General features: G+C 37.1%; 1 protein-coding gene across 1 annotated transcript; it reads left to right on the top strand.

Annotated features, from left to right (window-relative positions):
- Positions 1 to 11: 11 nt before the first annotated feature.
- Positions 12 to 13,195, top strand: LOC127625365 (TNF receptor-associated factor 4-like). The gene is made up of 7 exons (XM_052100625.1): positions 12 to 2,127; positions 4,751 to 4,802; positions 8,029 to 8,133; positions 8,298 to 8,459; positions 10,530 to 10,691; positions 10,842 to 10,997; positions 11,586 to 13,195. The coding sequence occupies exons 1-7, from the start codon at positions 1,985 to 1,987 to the stop codon at positions 12,240 to 12,242; spliced, it is 1,437 nt and encodes a 478-aa protein (XP_051956585.1). The 5' UTR covers positions 12 to 1,984; the 3' UTR covers positions 12,243 to 13,195.
- Positions 13,196 to 17,745: the final 4,550 nt, after the last annotated feature.

Below are 17,745 nucleotides of genomic sequence, written 5' to 3'. Positions count from 1 at the left end.
TAACATTCAAATAATTCACATGTGGATGAATAAATTATGTCAGAATCTTTATATTTTTTGTGAACTATCTATAGCCATGTTGTGCATTCTCAACACTGTTCACTGCCTGGATTTACTTGAAATGGTATACACATGGAGGCTAAGGTCAACCTGAATATTCCTTTGTGGAATGAGGAAGTAAAACTGGTTCTGTGGCATGAAAGTCGTTTCGATGAAACTTTTTAAAAGCTGCTACAATAATGCACTCTTGCAAGACAACAATCCATAATCATGATTCAATGTAAACACATCTACTCCAAGGGTGTTTAGTAAATCAACTGAGCTTGTTAAGTGATGTATGAAGACTTCTAACTCTTGTAACATGTTTTTTTTTTTTTTATACCGTTTGAATTCTGAGAGCCCCTTAGGGAGGTGCTACTGTAGGGTATCAAATATCACCAATAACACAGACACTGCTACCTGTGAACACTGTAAATGGGCCAAGGGTGAAAAAGTAAAATATCAATCAAATATCTTTTATTCACCATTTCCCAGACACTTATATATTTGGTGTCTCATCAAGTTTGCAAACTGCAAATTAGGTTCAGTTTCTCAAAGAGACATTAAAGGAATGGTTGACCCAAAAATGGAAATTAACTCACTCATTTACTCACCATCCTAGTCTAGATGTGTTTGTCAGCACAACACGAACAAAGATTTTAAGAAGATTATTTCAGCACTGTAGGTATTTACAATGCAAGTCAACAGGGTCCAAAACTTTGAAGCTCAAAATTCACAGAAACGCAGCATAAAAGTATATAATTAAGTATTTAAGTAATTTTTACTGTAAATTCTCCTCTTGCTCAGTAGGTGGCAATATGCATAAAGAATGCGAATCACCAAAAACAAAAGAAGTAGGACGCTTAGGAGATACGCACTTATGATGGCTATTTGAAAGTGGAGATTTATAGTAAAAAAAGGACAAATATTAATCTGTTTCTCACCCACACCTATCATATTGCTTTTGAAGATATGAATTTAACCACTGGATTTGTTTGGGTTACTTTTATGCTGCCTTTATGTCCATTTGGAGCTTTAAAGTTCTGGCCACCATTCACTTGCATTGTATGGACCTACAAAGCTGAAATATTCATCTAAATATCTTCATTTGTGTTTAGCTGAAGACAGACATTCCGACACATCTGATAGCCCACGTACATCACCCAGACATCTATTTGATATGTGTGTTTACAAGACTTATTTTTTAAGTTGTTTGCTCTACTGCAATACATCTATAATACGTTTACTCCTGGACGTCAATAAGACATTCAGCAGATGTCTTTTGAGACATTTATGATTAAGACTGTAAATCTGATCTTTTAAAGATGTTTAGCAGATGTTTATTAGATGTGAACTTTCCAGATGAAACTATCTAAAACAGACATCTCAGAGATGTACATGTGCTATCTGGGTGTATAAATGATGAGATAACTTTCATTTTTGGGTGAACTATTCCTTTAAATATTAAACCCTTATACATCTTATTCAGAGTAACACCATGTTTGATTTTTGACGGGAAAGAAAACGAGGTTGTGAGGGACTAGAGTCTCTTCAATTAATTAACCTGCTCTGTGTAAACTCAGATCACATTTAATTTTCATAACTTGCATTTTCTACATCACTGAACAACAGTTGCCTACAACAGCCCCTCACAGCCTCGTTTTCATACCCGTCAAACACTGAATGAAGTCTGTTTGTTTATAAGGGTTGAAGGGGCACATATAGCTCCTCCTTAGTCAGATGGGCGGGCAGAATTGGAGACGTTTCGCTGTGCTTGTTTTACCTGACTGGAGACGGAAATGGCATGACAGATTGATTAAATTCCAAGCGCGAGATTGTTAAATACTATTAACGATTAATCGACTCAGTTTTTCATCTTTGCAGCAAGACTTTAAGGATAATTGTTTACGTTTGTATTCCACTCTGAGGAAGTTGAGGCATTAGTATGCCAGGTTTAGATTATAAGTTTCTGGAGCGACCGAGGAGGAGGTTTCTTTGCCTTCTGTGTAGCAAGCCGATGAGGGAACCGGTGCAGGTGTCCACCTGCGGTCATAGATTCTGTGACACCTGTCTGCAGGAATATCTCAGGTAATACAATCTATATGAACACTATGACGAGTGACGTGAAAGCAAGTGGCTGCCGTTAGGCTGTATTGTTAATACTGCACGTAGCCTTTGTTTTTGTTGCAGTTTCTCAAAGAAAATCCTAAGTGGTGAAACTTTTCATTGTAGTGTTCTTGTTAGTGTGTATTTACAAACATACTAAGTAATTATGAATTAATTACATGTACTTAAAGTGTTATTATTTTGAGGAGCTGCTTATCAAAATGCACAGTGTAATGTAAAGTGTGACCACACATTCATTTGAGTGTGATTTCATCTCTGTAAACTTAAAACTAATTTTTTTTTTTTTTGAAGATTAAAAGAAGTAAAAGAATTTAGATGTTAGCAATTGAAAATGAAAAGGACAATGTTTTGATTGTTTTAATTTTATTTTCCATTGCCTTTGTGAAAAATATAAGTATCACTTACAAATAATTGGCCCTTTGAGAGAGCAGTAATAAAGAAGAGCCAAACAGGCCAAGCAGGATGTCAAAGATTTGAGTGACACAATATCCCTCGGGCTACATAGTCTTAGTACTTGGTTTTCTGTCCATGTGAAGGTTTTACATAGTAATGATTCCATGATACAGTATAAGCTTTGCTTGTTTTACATTTTAACATTTAAAAATATATTGTCGCACAATCAAAATGCTAAAGAATATTTCCTATATATTTGATGCATTAATAAATGTGACTACATTAAGAAATACTGCTGTATTTTGGTGGATGACTAAAAATGTGTATTCCGAACTGACAGAGGATATGCTTCTAAATATTTCTTGCCTGTTAAGATGTTTATGCTCCTGATTGTCTTTTAACCATTAATTCAATCATTCAACATTTTTTTATTTCCTACACTAGGTCAGGTTAACCATCAATACTGTTAACTGTGAATATTTGTACATTAGTGAGAATAAAGTTGAGTTTACAGTAAAATGAACCATCAAAATATTTAACATGAATGAACTATGTAATGTTAAATGAAATCACCATTTGAATATAGTTGAAAGGATTTGGAATCAATTGTAAGTTATGCAGTGAGTATCTTTGGTTACCTTACTCATCTGTAAGTGAGCCCAGTTTGGTTTTATGACCCATTCTTTGCATTCCAGTCTATGTAAGTACCTATGTGTTTTTTAATGTATCCCCTGCTATGTACTCCTTTTGTATATTTTGTGGCATTAAAAAAAAAAAAAAATTCCAGTCATCTACATTCCTTGCCTTCTCAATCCTGTAGTCAAAACACAATGTTGTGTAGTTCACAGGTGTAATGATGCTTTAGAAGGTTCAAACAATGACAGTCATTTTCCTGTGTAGTCCTGTAGATGTTATCATTATAGTGATTGACAGCCTCGTCCTCTCACATTCTGTCAGTCTAGTGATTTTCAGTTATAAATCTGAATCATTTACTAATTTAAATACTGTTCTGTGGACTGGATTACTGTGTGCTCTATTTGAAGCCATTTTATGAAACCAAAATGTTATATTTAAAAATGTGAAATAAATCCATTTCATTATTTATATTTAGTTTATTCAATATCTCAACTGTCAGGCAAACTAGTTCCTACACGCTTAGGAACCTATAGCATATAGCATGTCCACATCAGCCTCTTTAAGGATTGTGTTCTCCCTGAGACTTTTGGAAAATTCCTCATAGAATTCTAAAATGATAATGTGTGTCACACGTAACAGAAAGATCACTGCTCTGTTAATATTCTGCTGTTGTGTTGGTTGCACTGCATCCTCACATTACGTGTGCTTAGGGACGTCAGCATCCCAGATGGATGATCCAGTCACATTTTCCTGAAGGCCCTCTGATAGTGTGTGGGAGGTGATTCTGAAAATGTCTCCCTTACATTCGTGTAAAGACAGTTCAGATGTGATTCACTCAAGCTGTCAGTGGCTGTTCTGAACTGCTTTTCATAATATAGAGGCATTAATTAAATGCAAATAAAATTCCAACACATACATGTGCAAAGGCACCTTTCTGTTGGGTAGATATAATTTATGCATAAATTATTATAAGTTTGCTCTGCACATGAACAAGGCAAATAGCCTAGCATACTGTGTAGCAACTAGTCATATGTGAAATTATGTTTTAACATAAAAAGAATAACAAATGATTAGCTTTCTGTTTTGTGCATGTGCAAATGTGTGTGTGTGTGTGTGTGTGTGTGTGTGTGTGTGTGTGTGTGTGTGTGTGTGTGTTGGCAGGTTTGGGTGGTTTACGAAGACTTGTTTTAGGTTACAAACTGGTAATTACAAGGGTATTATGCTATAAATGTAGTTTATGAGGTAATTTCTTGTGTTCCCATAATTTAAATCAATTAAAAAAACATACTAAACAATGTTTTATTGAAAATTTAAAAATGCAGAATATTTGTTGTGAAAGTGTATGTGTGTGTGTGTGTGTGTGTGTGTGTGTGTGTGTGTGTCAGAGGGCCAGCTTTTTTAAATCATCCCTTTAACTGCCTAGAAAATAACTCAACCTAAACATTTAGCAAGTGTAGTATGAACTCCCTGGTTCTTCATCAAACACCCCAAATTCTGCTGAAATTTATTTCTTACATTGATTAAACTGATTTTACCCTCTGCTAAATCTCAATAGTGAAGGAGTGTTCAAGTGCCCAGAGGACCAGCTGCCACTAGATTATGCCAAAGTAAGTGCACCATCATAACTATTAAAGGACTAGCTTTAGAGTACATTAGCACCTACACAGAAAAGCGGGGGTCTCCAAAACTTGTGTGTTCAAGTTTAGATGCTCTTGTGTGCATCTAAACTTAACTATTTAGATGCAAGTAGACTTTACTCAGATTTGCTATTTAAATATTGTTGTTTATACTTAATAGTTTTAGTTGAATTGACACAAATAACACAGCTCAAATACATTAGATCTGTACTTCAGTTGCACATGCACAAGGTGAACTGAAACAGAGTTAATATAGGGTCCAACTTCACCAAAGTGGACACAGATCCAGCATGATCACCATAAAGGTGACATCACACAAAACTATTTGCAACAAAACAACATGACTATCAGTTTCAATACAGTTTCACTATAGTGCAGTAACGTCATACATATAGCTAGTTATGTTAGTTCACCCAAAAATGTTAATTATTTAATTATTTACTCACCAGCAGAAGACATTTGAAGAAAAATAGAATAATATCTTAGCTCAGTAGGTCCTTAAAATGCAAGTGGATGGTGATCTGACATTTAAAGCTCCAAAAAGAGGGCCCGACAGTTAGCATAAACACATTCCATGTGACTCAAGTGGTAAAATGAATGTCTTCTAAAGCAATACGATCGTTTTTGGTGCAAAAAAATATTAATATTTAAGTATTTTTAACTATAAATCATTGCTTCTGGGCAGCAGCAGTATGTGGGTGTGAAGTAATCATGTTGGCATTTGAAACATGAGAACTGACGCACGTACAGAAGCTTGGTTGGCTTTGTTTTAGATCTGTACTTATCTGTTTCTTTTCTCAAAGTGGTGCGTTTGTTTGCTTATCCTGGATGTCTCAACCGAGAGAAGAACTTACCGTAAGAATTCGTCCATAACTTGCCTACGTGAATACGTCACACGAGAGACCATGTGAAATCCACCCTCTCATGAAGCTTAACAAACGTTATGTATTATAGTATAAATATTGATCTTTTGCGCACCAAAAGTGATTGTTTTGCTTTATAATACATAAATGTAACCACTGGAGTCACATGGATGACGATTATGCAGACTATCTTTGATTTTAGGAGCTCCAAATATCTGATCACCCTCCACTTTAATTTAAAGAACTACAGAGCTGAGATACTTTTAAAATTTTCTTCAAATGTGTTCTGTTGATAAACGAAAGTCATACACATCTGGGATATCATGATGGTGAGTAAATAATGAGAGAATTTACATTTTGGGGTAAACTATCCCTTTAAAATTAAATAAAATGAAAAATTATCTCAATATTTACTATTTTTACTTTCTAATGTTTTTTATTTATTGTGCACAATTCATCAAAACTTCGATTTTCATTATTATTTTCCACTCTCCTAGTCTAAGAATTAAACATTCTGTTTTTGTCACTGTACCTTTAAGACCTCTATATGTTCATAACCTCTGTTATGATTGCTTAACAGCTGAAAGAATTTATACTTTACTCATTATTTATCCTTACACAGGTCAGGCTACAGTTGAAGTCAGAAGTTTGCATACACCAAATACATTTAAACTCAGTTTTTCACAATTACGTTTGTTTATCGTAGAAAACATTCCCTGTCTAAGGTCAGTTAGGATCACTACTTTATTTTAAGAATGTGAAATGTCAGAATAATAGAAGAGAGAATTATTTATTTCAGCTTTAATTTCTTTCATCATATTCCCAGTGGGTCAGAAGTTTATACACACTTTGTTAGTATTTGGTAGCATTGCCTTAAAATTGTTTAACTTGGTTCAAACATTTTGGGTATCCTTCCAAAAGTTTCTCACAATAAGTTGCTGGAATTTTGGCCCATTCCTCCAGACAGAACTGTTGTGAGTCATGTTTGTAGGCCTCCTTGCTTGCACACATTTTTTCAGTTCTGCACACAAATTTTCAATCGGATTGAGGTCAGGGCTTTATGATGGCCACTCCAATACCTTGACTGTGTTGTCTTTAAGCCATTTTGCCACAACTTTGGAGGTATGCTTGGGGTCATTGTCCATTTGGCAGATGCATTTGCGACCGGGCTTTAACTTTCTGGCTGATCTCTAGAGATGTTGCTTCCATATAATTCTCCTTCCTCATGATGCCATCTATTTTGTGAAGTGCACCAGTCCGTCCTGCAGCAATGCACCCACACAACATGATGCTACCACCCCCATGCTTCACGGTTGGGATGGTGTTCTTCGGCTTGCAAGCCTCACCCTTTTCCTCCAAACAGAACGATGGTCATTATGGCCAAAAAGTTTAATTTTTGTTACATCAGACCAGAGGGCTTTTCTCCAAAATATAAGATCTTTGTCCCAATGTGCACTTGCAAACTGTAATCTGGCTTATTTATGGAAGTTTTGGAGCAGTGGCTTCTTCCTTGTCCTATATCGACTCCCTTTCAGGTTATGTCGATATAGGACTCGTTTTACTGTGGATATAGATACTTGTCTACCTGTTTCCTCTTGCATCTTCACAAGGTCCATCGCTGTTGTACTGGGATGATTTTCACTTTTCGCACCACATTACGTTAATCCCTGGGAGACAGAGTGCACCTCGATCCTGAGCGGTATGATGCTGCATGGTCCCATGGTGTTTTTACTTGCATAATATTGTTTGTACAGATGAACAGTGGTACCTTCCGGCATTTGGAAATTGCTCCCAAAGATGAACCAGACTTGTGGAGGTCCACAAATTTTTTCTGAGGTCTTGGCTGATTTTTTTTGATTTTCCCATGATGTCAAGCAAAGCGGCACTGAGTTTGAAGGTAAGCCTTAAAATACATCCACAGGTACACCTCCAATTGACTCAAATTTGCCAAGTAGCCTATCAGAATCTAATTGGATAATTGCCTAAAGGCTTGACTTCATTTTCTGGAATTTTCCAAGCTGCTTAAAGGCACAGTTATCTTAGTGTATGTAAACTTCTGACCCACTGGAATTGTGATGTAGTCAATTAAAAGTGAAACAATCTGCCTATAAACAATTGTTGGAAAAATTAATTGTGTCATGCACAAAGTTGATGTCGTAAACGACTTGTCAAAACTATAGTTTGCTAATATGAAATCTGTGGAGTGGTTAAAAAAATATTTTAACAGCTTCAACCTAAGTGTATGTAAACTTCTGACTTCAACTGTATATCTGTAGTAGACTGCATTTGAATGCTTTTCAAATGCTAATAAACAAAAATGTGGAATTTTGCAGATTTTTCCAGATGTGGAGCTGGAACAGCTGATTCTTGCTATGCCCATCCGCTGCATCCACAGTGAAGAGGGCTGCCGATGGACTGCACAGAACAAGCTGCTCCAGGTGAAGAAAGGGCACATTCACAAATATGTGTATTTATATGACATTCTTACAAGGGAGTGTAGTGGCCACACAGGCACAATAGAACATAAAAAGTCACCTAAATATATGTGATCCAATTTCTGATTCAATTCAAACTCACAGTATGTTTGTTGCCTCTTCACCAGGCCCATTTGTCAGTGTGTGAGTTTAATGTGGTGTCGTGTCCAAACCGCTGCTCTGAGAAGTTGTTTCGCCGAGAACTGCCTGAGCACCTTCAGCATGATTGTGTTAAGAGGAAGCTCCACTGTGAACACTGTGGTGAAAAATTCACTGGCGAGGCATATGAGGTAAGCAAGATCCATGTTTTTTTTTTTAAATAAACATATAAACATGTATTTCTTCATTGTATTTTTGACTACTTGATTTTGTAGTGATCTTGATAGAGTATTATTATACTGTATTTTTTAAGACAGATGCCTAGTTTTAAAGCAATTGTTCAACCAAAAATTATAATTGTCTCATTATTTACTCACCCATATGCCGTCTCAGACTTTCTGTCTTCAGCAAAACACAAATTAAGATATTTTCATAGATGTATGATGTGTTTACTGTATATCTGTACAATGCAAGACATGGGGGTCCAAAACGGTCAAGCTCCAAAAAGGACATGAAGGCAACATAAAGATAAGACTCTAGTAGTTCAGTCCATGTCTGCTGAAGTGATACGGTCGGTTTTGTGTGGGAAACGCACCAAAATCTAAATCCTGATTCACAAATAATCTTGAAATCAGCAGTCTCCTTTGTGAATTCATGAAAGAAGTTCGATTGCACTTCCTTGTGCTTGACACATCCACAGAGCGCTGCACTTTTATTTAATTTTTTCCTTTTCCTTTAAGTGTCTGATAACCAATATGCCGTACCTATTATTAATAATGATTTTATTTCTAAATAATTACTAAAAACTAAATCAATAACTAAATTCTGAAGTTGAATGGGCATTTCAAAGGGCAAATGATCGCGGCCACCATGTTGAAAGTTCTTCCAAACTGAAGGGCTCATAAGCTGCTTTGGCCCTTCAAAATGAGCGTTTCCATAGGGTTCAACTGATGGACACTTCGCTGCCAAACCAACCGAAACCGGAGCATACATCACAAATCTGGAGGTTTGCCAAGTGTAATTTTGTGTAAGTGTAAATTATACCAGCTGCAAATGCAAATCTGGTTCTAAACCAAAACATGTGTTATCACTTCAGATACATAGTCTATAAAATCTTTTAATTATTGTAAATAACTTATGTTATTTTACTGTAAATTCACTGGATCTGTTATTCTAAAGGAGTTTAAATAAAATAATTATACACAGTGGCATTTTATTTCTTTAAATAATGCACTGAACATTTGTTTTTTGGTTAAATGTTCTTTTATTAAAATAAAATAAAACAACTTTTTAAACAAGAAACGTAATATTTTGTGTGTAATAAATCAGAAACTGATGATTAGAAATCATTTCTTTTCGTTTACATTCTGAATGTAGGTAATGAGGTGAAATCATGTGTAATTATTTCTGCCTTGACTCTGTCTTGAGTAGATGATTTTGAAGTGCTTTCTGAATTACTGATATTTTTTAGGCTTATACCCTTCAACCCTCCGAAGCTCTCATTCTGGAGGGTAAACCCTTGAAGGGATTAGGGCATAGGGATGAGCCCTTCAGAATGGAACACACCCTGTTATTGCATTGAATAATACAGTAATAAAAAGTATGCAGGCAACACATTCAAATATTCAGCTACTTTACCTGTGAAAACCATTGTTTCACTGTTGTAAATTTAATTGAGGAATTTATAACAAGATTCTGTAATGTTTTTTATATGTAATTTGAAATGTCTTAAGGTGATTGTGTTGTTTGGAATAATTTAATTGTAATTGCATTAGATTATTAAAGTAAATAGATACAAAATAAAGCAGAACTTTCTGCCACCTAGTATTTCATGTTTACTGTCAGCAAACTATCTTTCGGCATATTTCTCATTTCTCATTGCCCTTGAGGCTGCTTAGTAAACAATTCAATCAGTGCGCTCCCACCACAGTGGCTGAGGTTGACACTATGTTGTTTCATATGTTGCCAGGGTACCTCGAGTGTGAATGGGAAAAAAATTCAGAGGGGACAAAATAAAATTTGCTTTTGCCCCTCGTTTTCTTCCTCTTTAAGGATTGCAAACAAATAATGTAGTAAAAAGGACTCAGGACCTTTGCAGTTGCATTAGCTGTGATGTATTTACTTCAAAGGTCAAGTTCTTTAAGCGTTTTAACAAATGTTGTCCCCTCCTATATTATTGTGTCACATTCATAATCATTATATTTGTCAAACGGTATCAATCAATTGATTAGGATAATGAGTCCCTCTCTGTCCTCACACAGAGTCACCAGGGTGTTTGTCCAGAGGAAAGTGTGTACTGTGAGAATAAATGCGGTGCTCGTATGGTGCGTAGACTGTTGACCCAGCATTCTGTATCTGAATGCACTAAGCGAAAACTGCCCTGCAGATACTGCAGGAAAGAGTTCCTCTATGACACTATTCAGGTCAGTTCACAGTGTGCTACCACACATTAAAAATAAATTACTTTTGAAAAGCTACTCAACAGATTTCTTTTTTTTTTTTTTTTTTTCAGTAAGGAAGTATATTCATGGACGTTTCACTTGATGGCTTAATTTTGATTCTGTTATTTATAGCATCATCAGCAACAGTGTCCACGCTTTCCTGTGCAGTGTCCTAACAGGTGCGGCACACCTCGAATCACCCGAGATAATTTAATGGCACATATAAAGGAAGGGTGCAGCACTGCAATGGTGCTTTGCCCATTCAAGGAGGCGGGCTGCAAACATAGGGTAAGATCTTGAGTTATGCACACATAATATCTCCGTGGTCAGTGCTGGGTAGGTGCGGATTACATGCAATCTGAATCACGTATAAAATGACAAAAAAAAATTATATTTGTCATTGGATTGCACTACATTTTATACTGTGTGTAATCAGATTACAGTTACATTTGGATACATTCTAGATGACATACTTTCTTGAATTTGATTTGTGTTTTGGTTCCAAACAGTCTTCAGAAAAACATAGTGAAAATTTTATAATGTCATTGATGGATCTATACTTATTTATTATAAATTACAATAAAGTCAACCTATGAATTTGGATTCATAGGATTCAAAACTAGTTTTTCATAGATAAAAAGATTCTAGGAATATGTTCAAATAATATATTTAATGTCTATAATAGCGAAGTAAAATATATGTGTCCTAGAACCACATTTTACATAAAAATATCAAAGAAATCATGTTGATCTTTGAGAAATATCGGTCACATTTGATAATTTTTCTAAGGACAGAATATCAAAATACCCAGCATAGCCTGATGACCATAATTATGTGTCATGACGATCTTTCTCTTGTCCTCTGCCCCACTCATAGTGCCCTAAGACTGCAGTGGCACGGCACCTTGAGGAGGCCGCCCACTCCCACCTCTCTCTGCTGTGTGGTCTGGTGAACCGCCAGAGACTGGAGCTCAGGGAACTCTGGCGTGGGGTTGAAGAACTGTCTGGAAGCCGAGATGGCACGCTGCTGTGGAAGCTAACCGACTACAGCCAACGACTGCTGGAGGCCAAGAGCAGAACCGATGGAAGTTTGGAACTGTTTAGTCCCACGTTCTATTCCCATAACTATGGTTACCGTCTGCAAGTGTCCGCCTTCCCCAATGGAAACGGCAGTGGCGAGGGCTTACATCTTTCAGTCTATATTCGTATTCTACCAGGAGAGTATGATGGGCTGCTGGAGTGGCCTTTCCCTTACCGTGTTACCTTCTCGCTACTGGATCAGAGTGACCCAGCACTCACCAAACCACTGCATGTCACAGAGAGCTTCAGCCCAGATCCCACCTGGAAAAATTTCCAGAGGCCGCGGCCTGGAGCTCTGGGAAGTGTTCGTGGGGGTTGTCTAGATGAGAGCATGTTGGGGTTTGGCTACCCGAAGTTCATCTCCCATGAGGAGATGAAAAAAAGGAACTATATCAGAGACAATGCTATCTTCATTAAAGCCTCCATAGATGTGATCCAAAAGATAATAAACTGAACTGAGGTGCAGGCAGTTCTGGAATGGGCCTGATTCTCATTAGCTCACTCTTTCATTTTTGACAGAAATGACAACAAGCACAGGTGTCATTGACGGGTGGAACATGTCCCTAACACTTTTTGCCTAGAAAAATTTGTCCCTACCACTTTTTAAAATAGCTTTACATAAGTATGTGTCTAATAGAGGAAACATCTCCAGTTCTTGAGCAGGAGTTTCCATTTCATTTGTGTGTGTTATAATAAGTGGCATTCCAGCACTGGAGGTTTTCATTACTTTATAATGAATGCTTGTTACGGCTGATATCAGTGGCATTCTTTCCAGTTAAATCGAAAAGCAAAATACAAACAAACGTGATCATATATCCACTGACTAACAAAATCCCAGTACTGATGGTGTTAGATGTGCAGATCAAGTTATCCAATTAATATATGTGAATTGATAATTAAAAACCAGTATTTATCCATTTGTGATGTCACAACACCAACTATCCCCACCACTTTTACAACTAAGTGATGCCCATGACAACAAGCCTGTGAGGTATATATTTCAGTCTCTTTAATGGGTTGTACTGTTGTTTAAAGTGTTTTGGATAGTTCTGCTGATGAAACATTGAAAAACATCTTGCAGATACATAAAAAAAAGCTTTACACAGTGAGTCCCACTGAAAAGACTGTAAAGTAAGTCTATCCCTCACAGCATTGTTTTCATTCACATCAATAATCAAACATGGCACTACTGTGAAGAAGGTCTAAAATCCTTAATGTTAAAGAATGTGAATATATAGCTCTAAATGGCTTTTTGGTTTTACTCTAAATGAGTATTAAAATCCTTGCATCACCTTATTATATTTAAATATAAAAAGGGTGCTTTACCACAGCTGAAGGATATTTAGGTACTGAAGGATAACATGTCTTTAACAAATTTTCATTGTAATTTGGTTGTTTTTGAATAAGTAAAACTTTTTAAAAGAAACTCTTTAAAAACTCTACAGGCTCATTTTCTTATAGCACTGTGGGAGAATGTCTTATGTAAATGAGTGTATCTGTGTATATTGCAGAGTTTTTGACCCTGTCAGTATCAGCAGGTAGTACATATAAAGGCACACTGTTTAATGAATAGTGCGGATCGGCTGGACACTTAACAATCCCATAATCCTTCGGGAGCTGAGGCAACGTCACGTTCAAAATGTTGCATTTAAAAGAACAGTGGTGAAAGGCAAGTCAAGTGGCTCTTTTCAACAGTAAGTGCTACATATACCAGAGCAGATGATTTTCACATTTGTTGTTCTTACGTTATATATGCGGGTCACTGGAACAATGCCCTCATCTCTGGATGAAGTATGTCCGAAAACAATTCATAGTACTTTCATGCATACCTAAAAGAATGTACTGTTTTGGCTGTAGATAAGTGTGTCCTTCATCATATACAGTACATACTTTGAGAGTATGCGGTTTGGGACGCAGCACTTGTTTGTGTTCTGCAGAGGAAAGAAAGTCATCATACACATCTGGGAGTAAATGATGGAAGAATTTTCATTTTGGGTGAACTATCCCTTTAAGGGCCCTAAAAAAAATTCAACTCATTATTATTAATGATTTATAATTATAAATATTTCACAGTTATTCTTTTATTCTGAATCCTTTAAAGTTTATATGTCTCTCATTAAACTCCTCCTGCACACATACACACACACTCACACATAACCTCAACAGAACCTTCTGGTCATTAAACTTAAAGATAAGGCTGACAATTATCAATATGTTTAACACCATTGACTCTTTCTGGACAGCACACAGTAAAACATGAAGCTTATACTGGAGAAAATACATATTTTAGCCTTGTAGAAAAGATCAACTGATGTATAAACATTGTCTTCTTCTAACAGGGTAATGAAATATGTATTGACATTTTTCATCTTTTTGGTCTTTGTCCTTTTTGGTCTTTCTAATTTTCCCCTACAGTTGCAAACATTACATAGACTTGAATTTATAATTGTTATACATGTACAGTTTCATTAGAATGACAAAGGTACTATACCAGGAGGATAGTCATTCAACAATACAATGAAATATCTCAAATAATTACAACTATTTCTTAATTTCACTCTTTAAAGTCTTTAAAATTACAATAAACACAGAAAATTAGATTTTAGCACACACTGTTCAAATCACTATTCTATTCAAATTATTTAAAATGATAGACACATAATTTTAGGGTAGAAGCAACAAACATAATCCTATCGAGTATGTATTCCCTAGTTTGTGATGAAAACAGTAAAATAATAATAGTTTCAATAATGTTATAACTAATAATGTTTTAAGGTAAGCGTACACGTACCATTTTCTTTTAACAATATAATTGGTCAAATTGGTTATGACACATTTTGGAGAAAAGGGGAGAAATAAATAGGCCTCTAACTCAAATTATAACACTTTAAACTACAGTCTTGGCAAATATTGGCAGTGGCATAAATTTTGTGTTTTGCAAAGTTTGCTACTTCAGTATTTGTAGATTATGTTTTAACATGTTTCTATACAAAACAGTGATAAGCATTTCATGAATTTTAAAGGATTTTATTGGCAAAAACATTCAATATATGCAAAGAGTCAATATTTACAGTGTTGACCCTTGTTCTTCATAACCACTGCAATTCACTCTGGCATGCTGGATATCAGCTTCTGGGCAAAATCCTGACTGATTATGATCCATTCATGCCTTATTAGTGCTCGGAGTTGATCACAATTTGTGGGCTTCTGCTTGTCGCCTTTTGAGGATTGACCACAGGTTCTCTATGGGACTAAGATCCGTGGAGTTGCCTAGCCACAGATCCAAAATTTAAATGTAATGATATCTGAGCCACTTCATTTTCACTCTTGCCTTGTGACATGGTGCTCCATCATGTTGGAAAATGCACGGATAATCACCAAATTGCTTCTGGATCGTTGGGAGAATTTGCTCTTCATCTTCATGGCAATTCTTCTTTATTCATGGCAGTGTTTTGGGGCAGAATTGTGAGAGGGCCCACTCCTTGGATGAAATGCAACCCCACACATGGATGGTCTCAGGATGCTTCACTGTTGGCATGACACAGGACTCATGGTAGCGCTCACCTTTTCTTCTCCAGACTATCGAATTTCCAGATGTCCCAAACAGTCGGAAGGCTTCATCAGAGAAAATGACTTTGCACCAGTCTTCTGCTGTCCAATTCTTGTACTTCCTGCAGAATTTCAGTCTGTCCTTGAAGTTTTTCTTGGAGAGAAGTTGCTTCTTTGCTGCCCTTCTTGACACCAGCCCATTGTCCAAAAGTCTTCGCCTCACTGTGTGTGCAGATGCACTCACACCAACCTGCTGCCAATATTGAGCAAGCTCTGCACTGGTGGTGACACGATTGCGTAGCTGACTCCTCAGTAGGAGACGGTCCTGGCACTTGCTGGACACTCTGGGACATCTTGAAGACTTCTTCACTGCAGTTGAATATTTCTCCTTGAAGTTCCTGATGATCTGGTACATGGTTCTTTCAGGTGCAATATTCTTTGCAGCAATTTCTTTGCATGTGAGGCCATTTTGATGCAAAGCGATGATGGCTGCACGTCTTTCTTTAGAGGTAACCATAGCGAACAAGAACACAATGATTGGAAGCACTTCTTCCCTCCTTTTATAGCAATCAGTCTACTCTTATAATCCAATCAGAATGATAGAGTTAATTTTACCTGAATAGTACTAGTTCACACTTTCCCAGGTGCTGCTGATATAATTAGTGAAATTATGTTAGCTGGTCATTTTGTGCCAGGGCCAAAAAACAGTGAAATTTGGGTTTTTGTGATAAAGCACAATAATCTAGAAACAAAGTGAATCAACACCACAACAACTGAAGCAGAAAACTTTGCAAAACACAAAATTTATTTCACTGCCAATCCTTTTGGCCACGGTTGTACACATGCTCTATTCATTCGCTGGGGTCACACTCTGACAGGCCACACTCTGACACAAATATTTGAGTTCACAGGTCCAATGTTAACAGTTTTTTACAGAACTGTAGTAACTCCAGGAAAGGTTTTAGGCTCAGTGAATACGTATGGGTTAATCCCATACGTATGCGGAGGGCAGGGCCGAGTCGTGATTCCACACACCCGGTCCCTAATCAAGCCTCGGAGAGGGATAAAGGCCGACTGCGGAGGATTGTGTGGGAGAGAGAGATCGTTTACTGACATGTCCATTATGTGTATGTTTGTGTCTTTTTAAGTTTATCATTAAAACTATTATTTATATCGTCAAGCCGGTTCTCGCCTCCTCCTTTCCACTGAAATGCTTTGAACAAGCTGCGGCGTATCAGAGAACTGGTGAGTAAGAGTTTTTTTTTCTTCATCTCTCTCACTGTCGCTCTGCGTTGGCCTTTTCCCTCTCTTTTTTTACAGTGTTTTTTGGGGGGGGTACTACACTGTTACAGGAAGTACCCCCCATTTTAATTATTTCTGTTTCCCTCCCCTTGTCCCCTCCCTTGTCCAGGTAGATGGGGATGACCTGCTGGCAGACTAGGCTTAAAGCATGCCCTCCCCCAGGGAAAGGGGGGTGTAAGTCAGGCCGGGGGCTCCCCAGCCTGAGAGAACGAGGGAGGAATTTGGCAGGGCGGAGGGCGGGGCCGGGTCGTGATCCTACACACCCGGTCCCGTATTAGGCTAATTAAGCCTCCATGAGGGATAAAGGTTGACTGCAGGGGATCGTGCGGGAGAGAGATCGTTTACGGACATGTCCGTCGTGTGTGTTTGTGTCTTCTGTTAAGTTTTATATTAAACTATTATTTATATTGACAAGCCGGTTCTCGCCTCCTCCTTTCCACTGATCCCTATACAAACATTTATAAAATAGTAAAGATGCAGACTACTACCCCTGGATTCGCAAGTTCGAATCCAGGGCGTGCTGAGTGACTCCACCCAGGTCTCCTAAGCAACCAAATTGACCCAGTTGCTAGGGAGGGTAGAGTCACATGGGGTAACCTCCTTGTGGTCACTATAATATATGGTTCTCGCTCTTGGTGGGGCACGTGGTGAGTTGTGCTTGGATGCTGCTGAGAATAGCGTGAAGCCTCCACAAAAAAAAATTATAATATAAAACAATTTGAGAGATTTTGCTGCTAAATAAGGCGGAAACGCACGTGCGCGCATGTGTGGCTTGACCTACAGTATATTATGGGGATGAAAATGGCCTCACAGGAAAAACAGATATTGCCTAAGAACATGGACTAAAACACAAAACTTTTGTTTCATACATTCTTTTTTCACTTTTACGTTTAATAATTTCACATCTCTAACATTTTCATGACCAGATTAGCATTAATATCAAAGAAAAAATATCTTGTGAGGCTTAAATGCATATTAATTTGCAGTCATTGATAAGACAAATTTCCCTGATATATCCAGATTTTTTTTGTCAACATGGATCTACTGCTTTTTATTCTGTCATTACTATTATTCTGTTATTCTTTAGCAAGGTCTTCTACACTGGA

This window comes from Xyrauchen texanus, chromosome 31 (genome assembly GCF_025860055.1).
Source record: "Xyrauchen texanus isolate HMW12.3.18 chromosome 31, RBS_HiC_50CHRs, whole genome shotgun sequence".
In the NCBI taxonomy this organism is placed as follows: Eukaryota; Metazoa; Chordata; class Actinopteri; order Cypriniformes; family Catostomidae; genus Xyrauchen; species Xyrauchen texanus.
This window is presented reverse-complemented; position numbering and strand designations above follow the sequence as displayed.

Bases quoted from the DNA above. Each gene is read 5' to 3' on its own strand.
- LOC127625365 (XM_052100625.1), top strand. From the start codon at position 1,985: ATGCCAGGTTTAGATTATAAGTTTCTGGAGCGACCGAGGAGGAGGTTT. The intron at 8,134-8,297 runs GTGAAGAAAGGG...CCTCTTCACCAG, and splicing joins CACAGAACAAGCTGCTCCAG to GCCCATTTGTCAGTGTGTGA. The intron at 8,460-10,529 runs GTAAGCAAGATC...GTCCTCACACAG, and splicing joins TCACTGGCGAGGCATATGAG to AGTCACCAGGGTGTTTGTCC.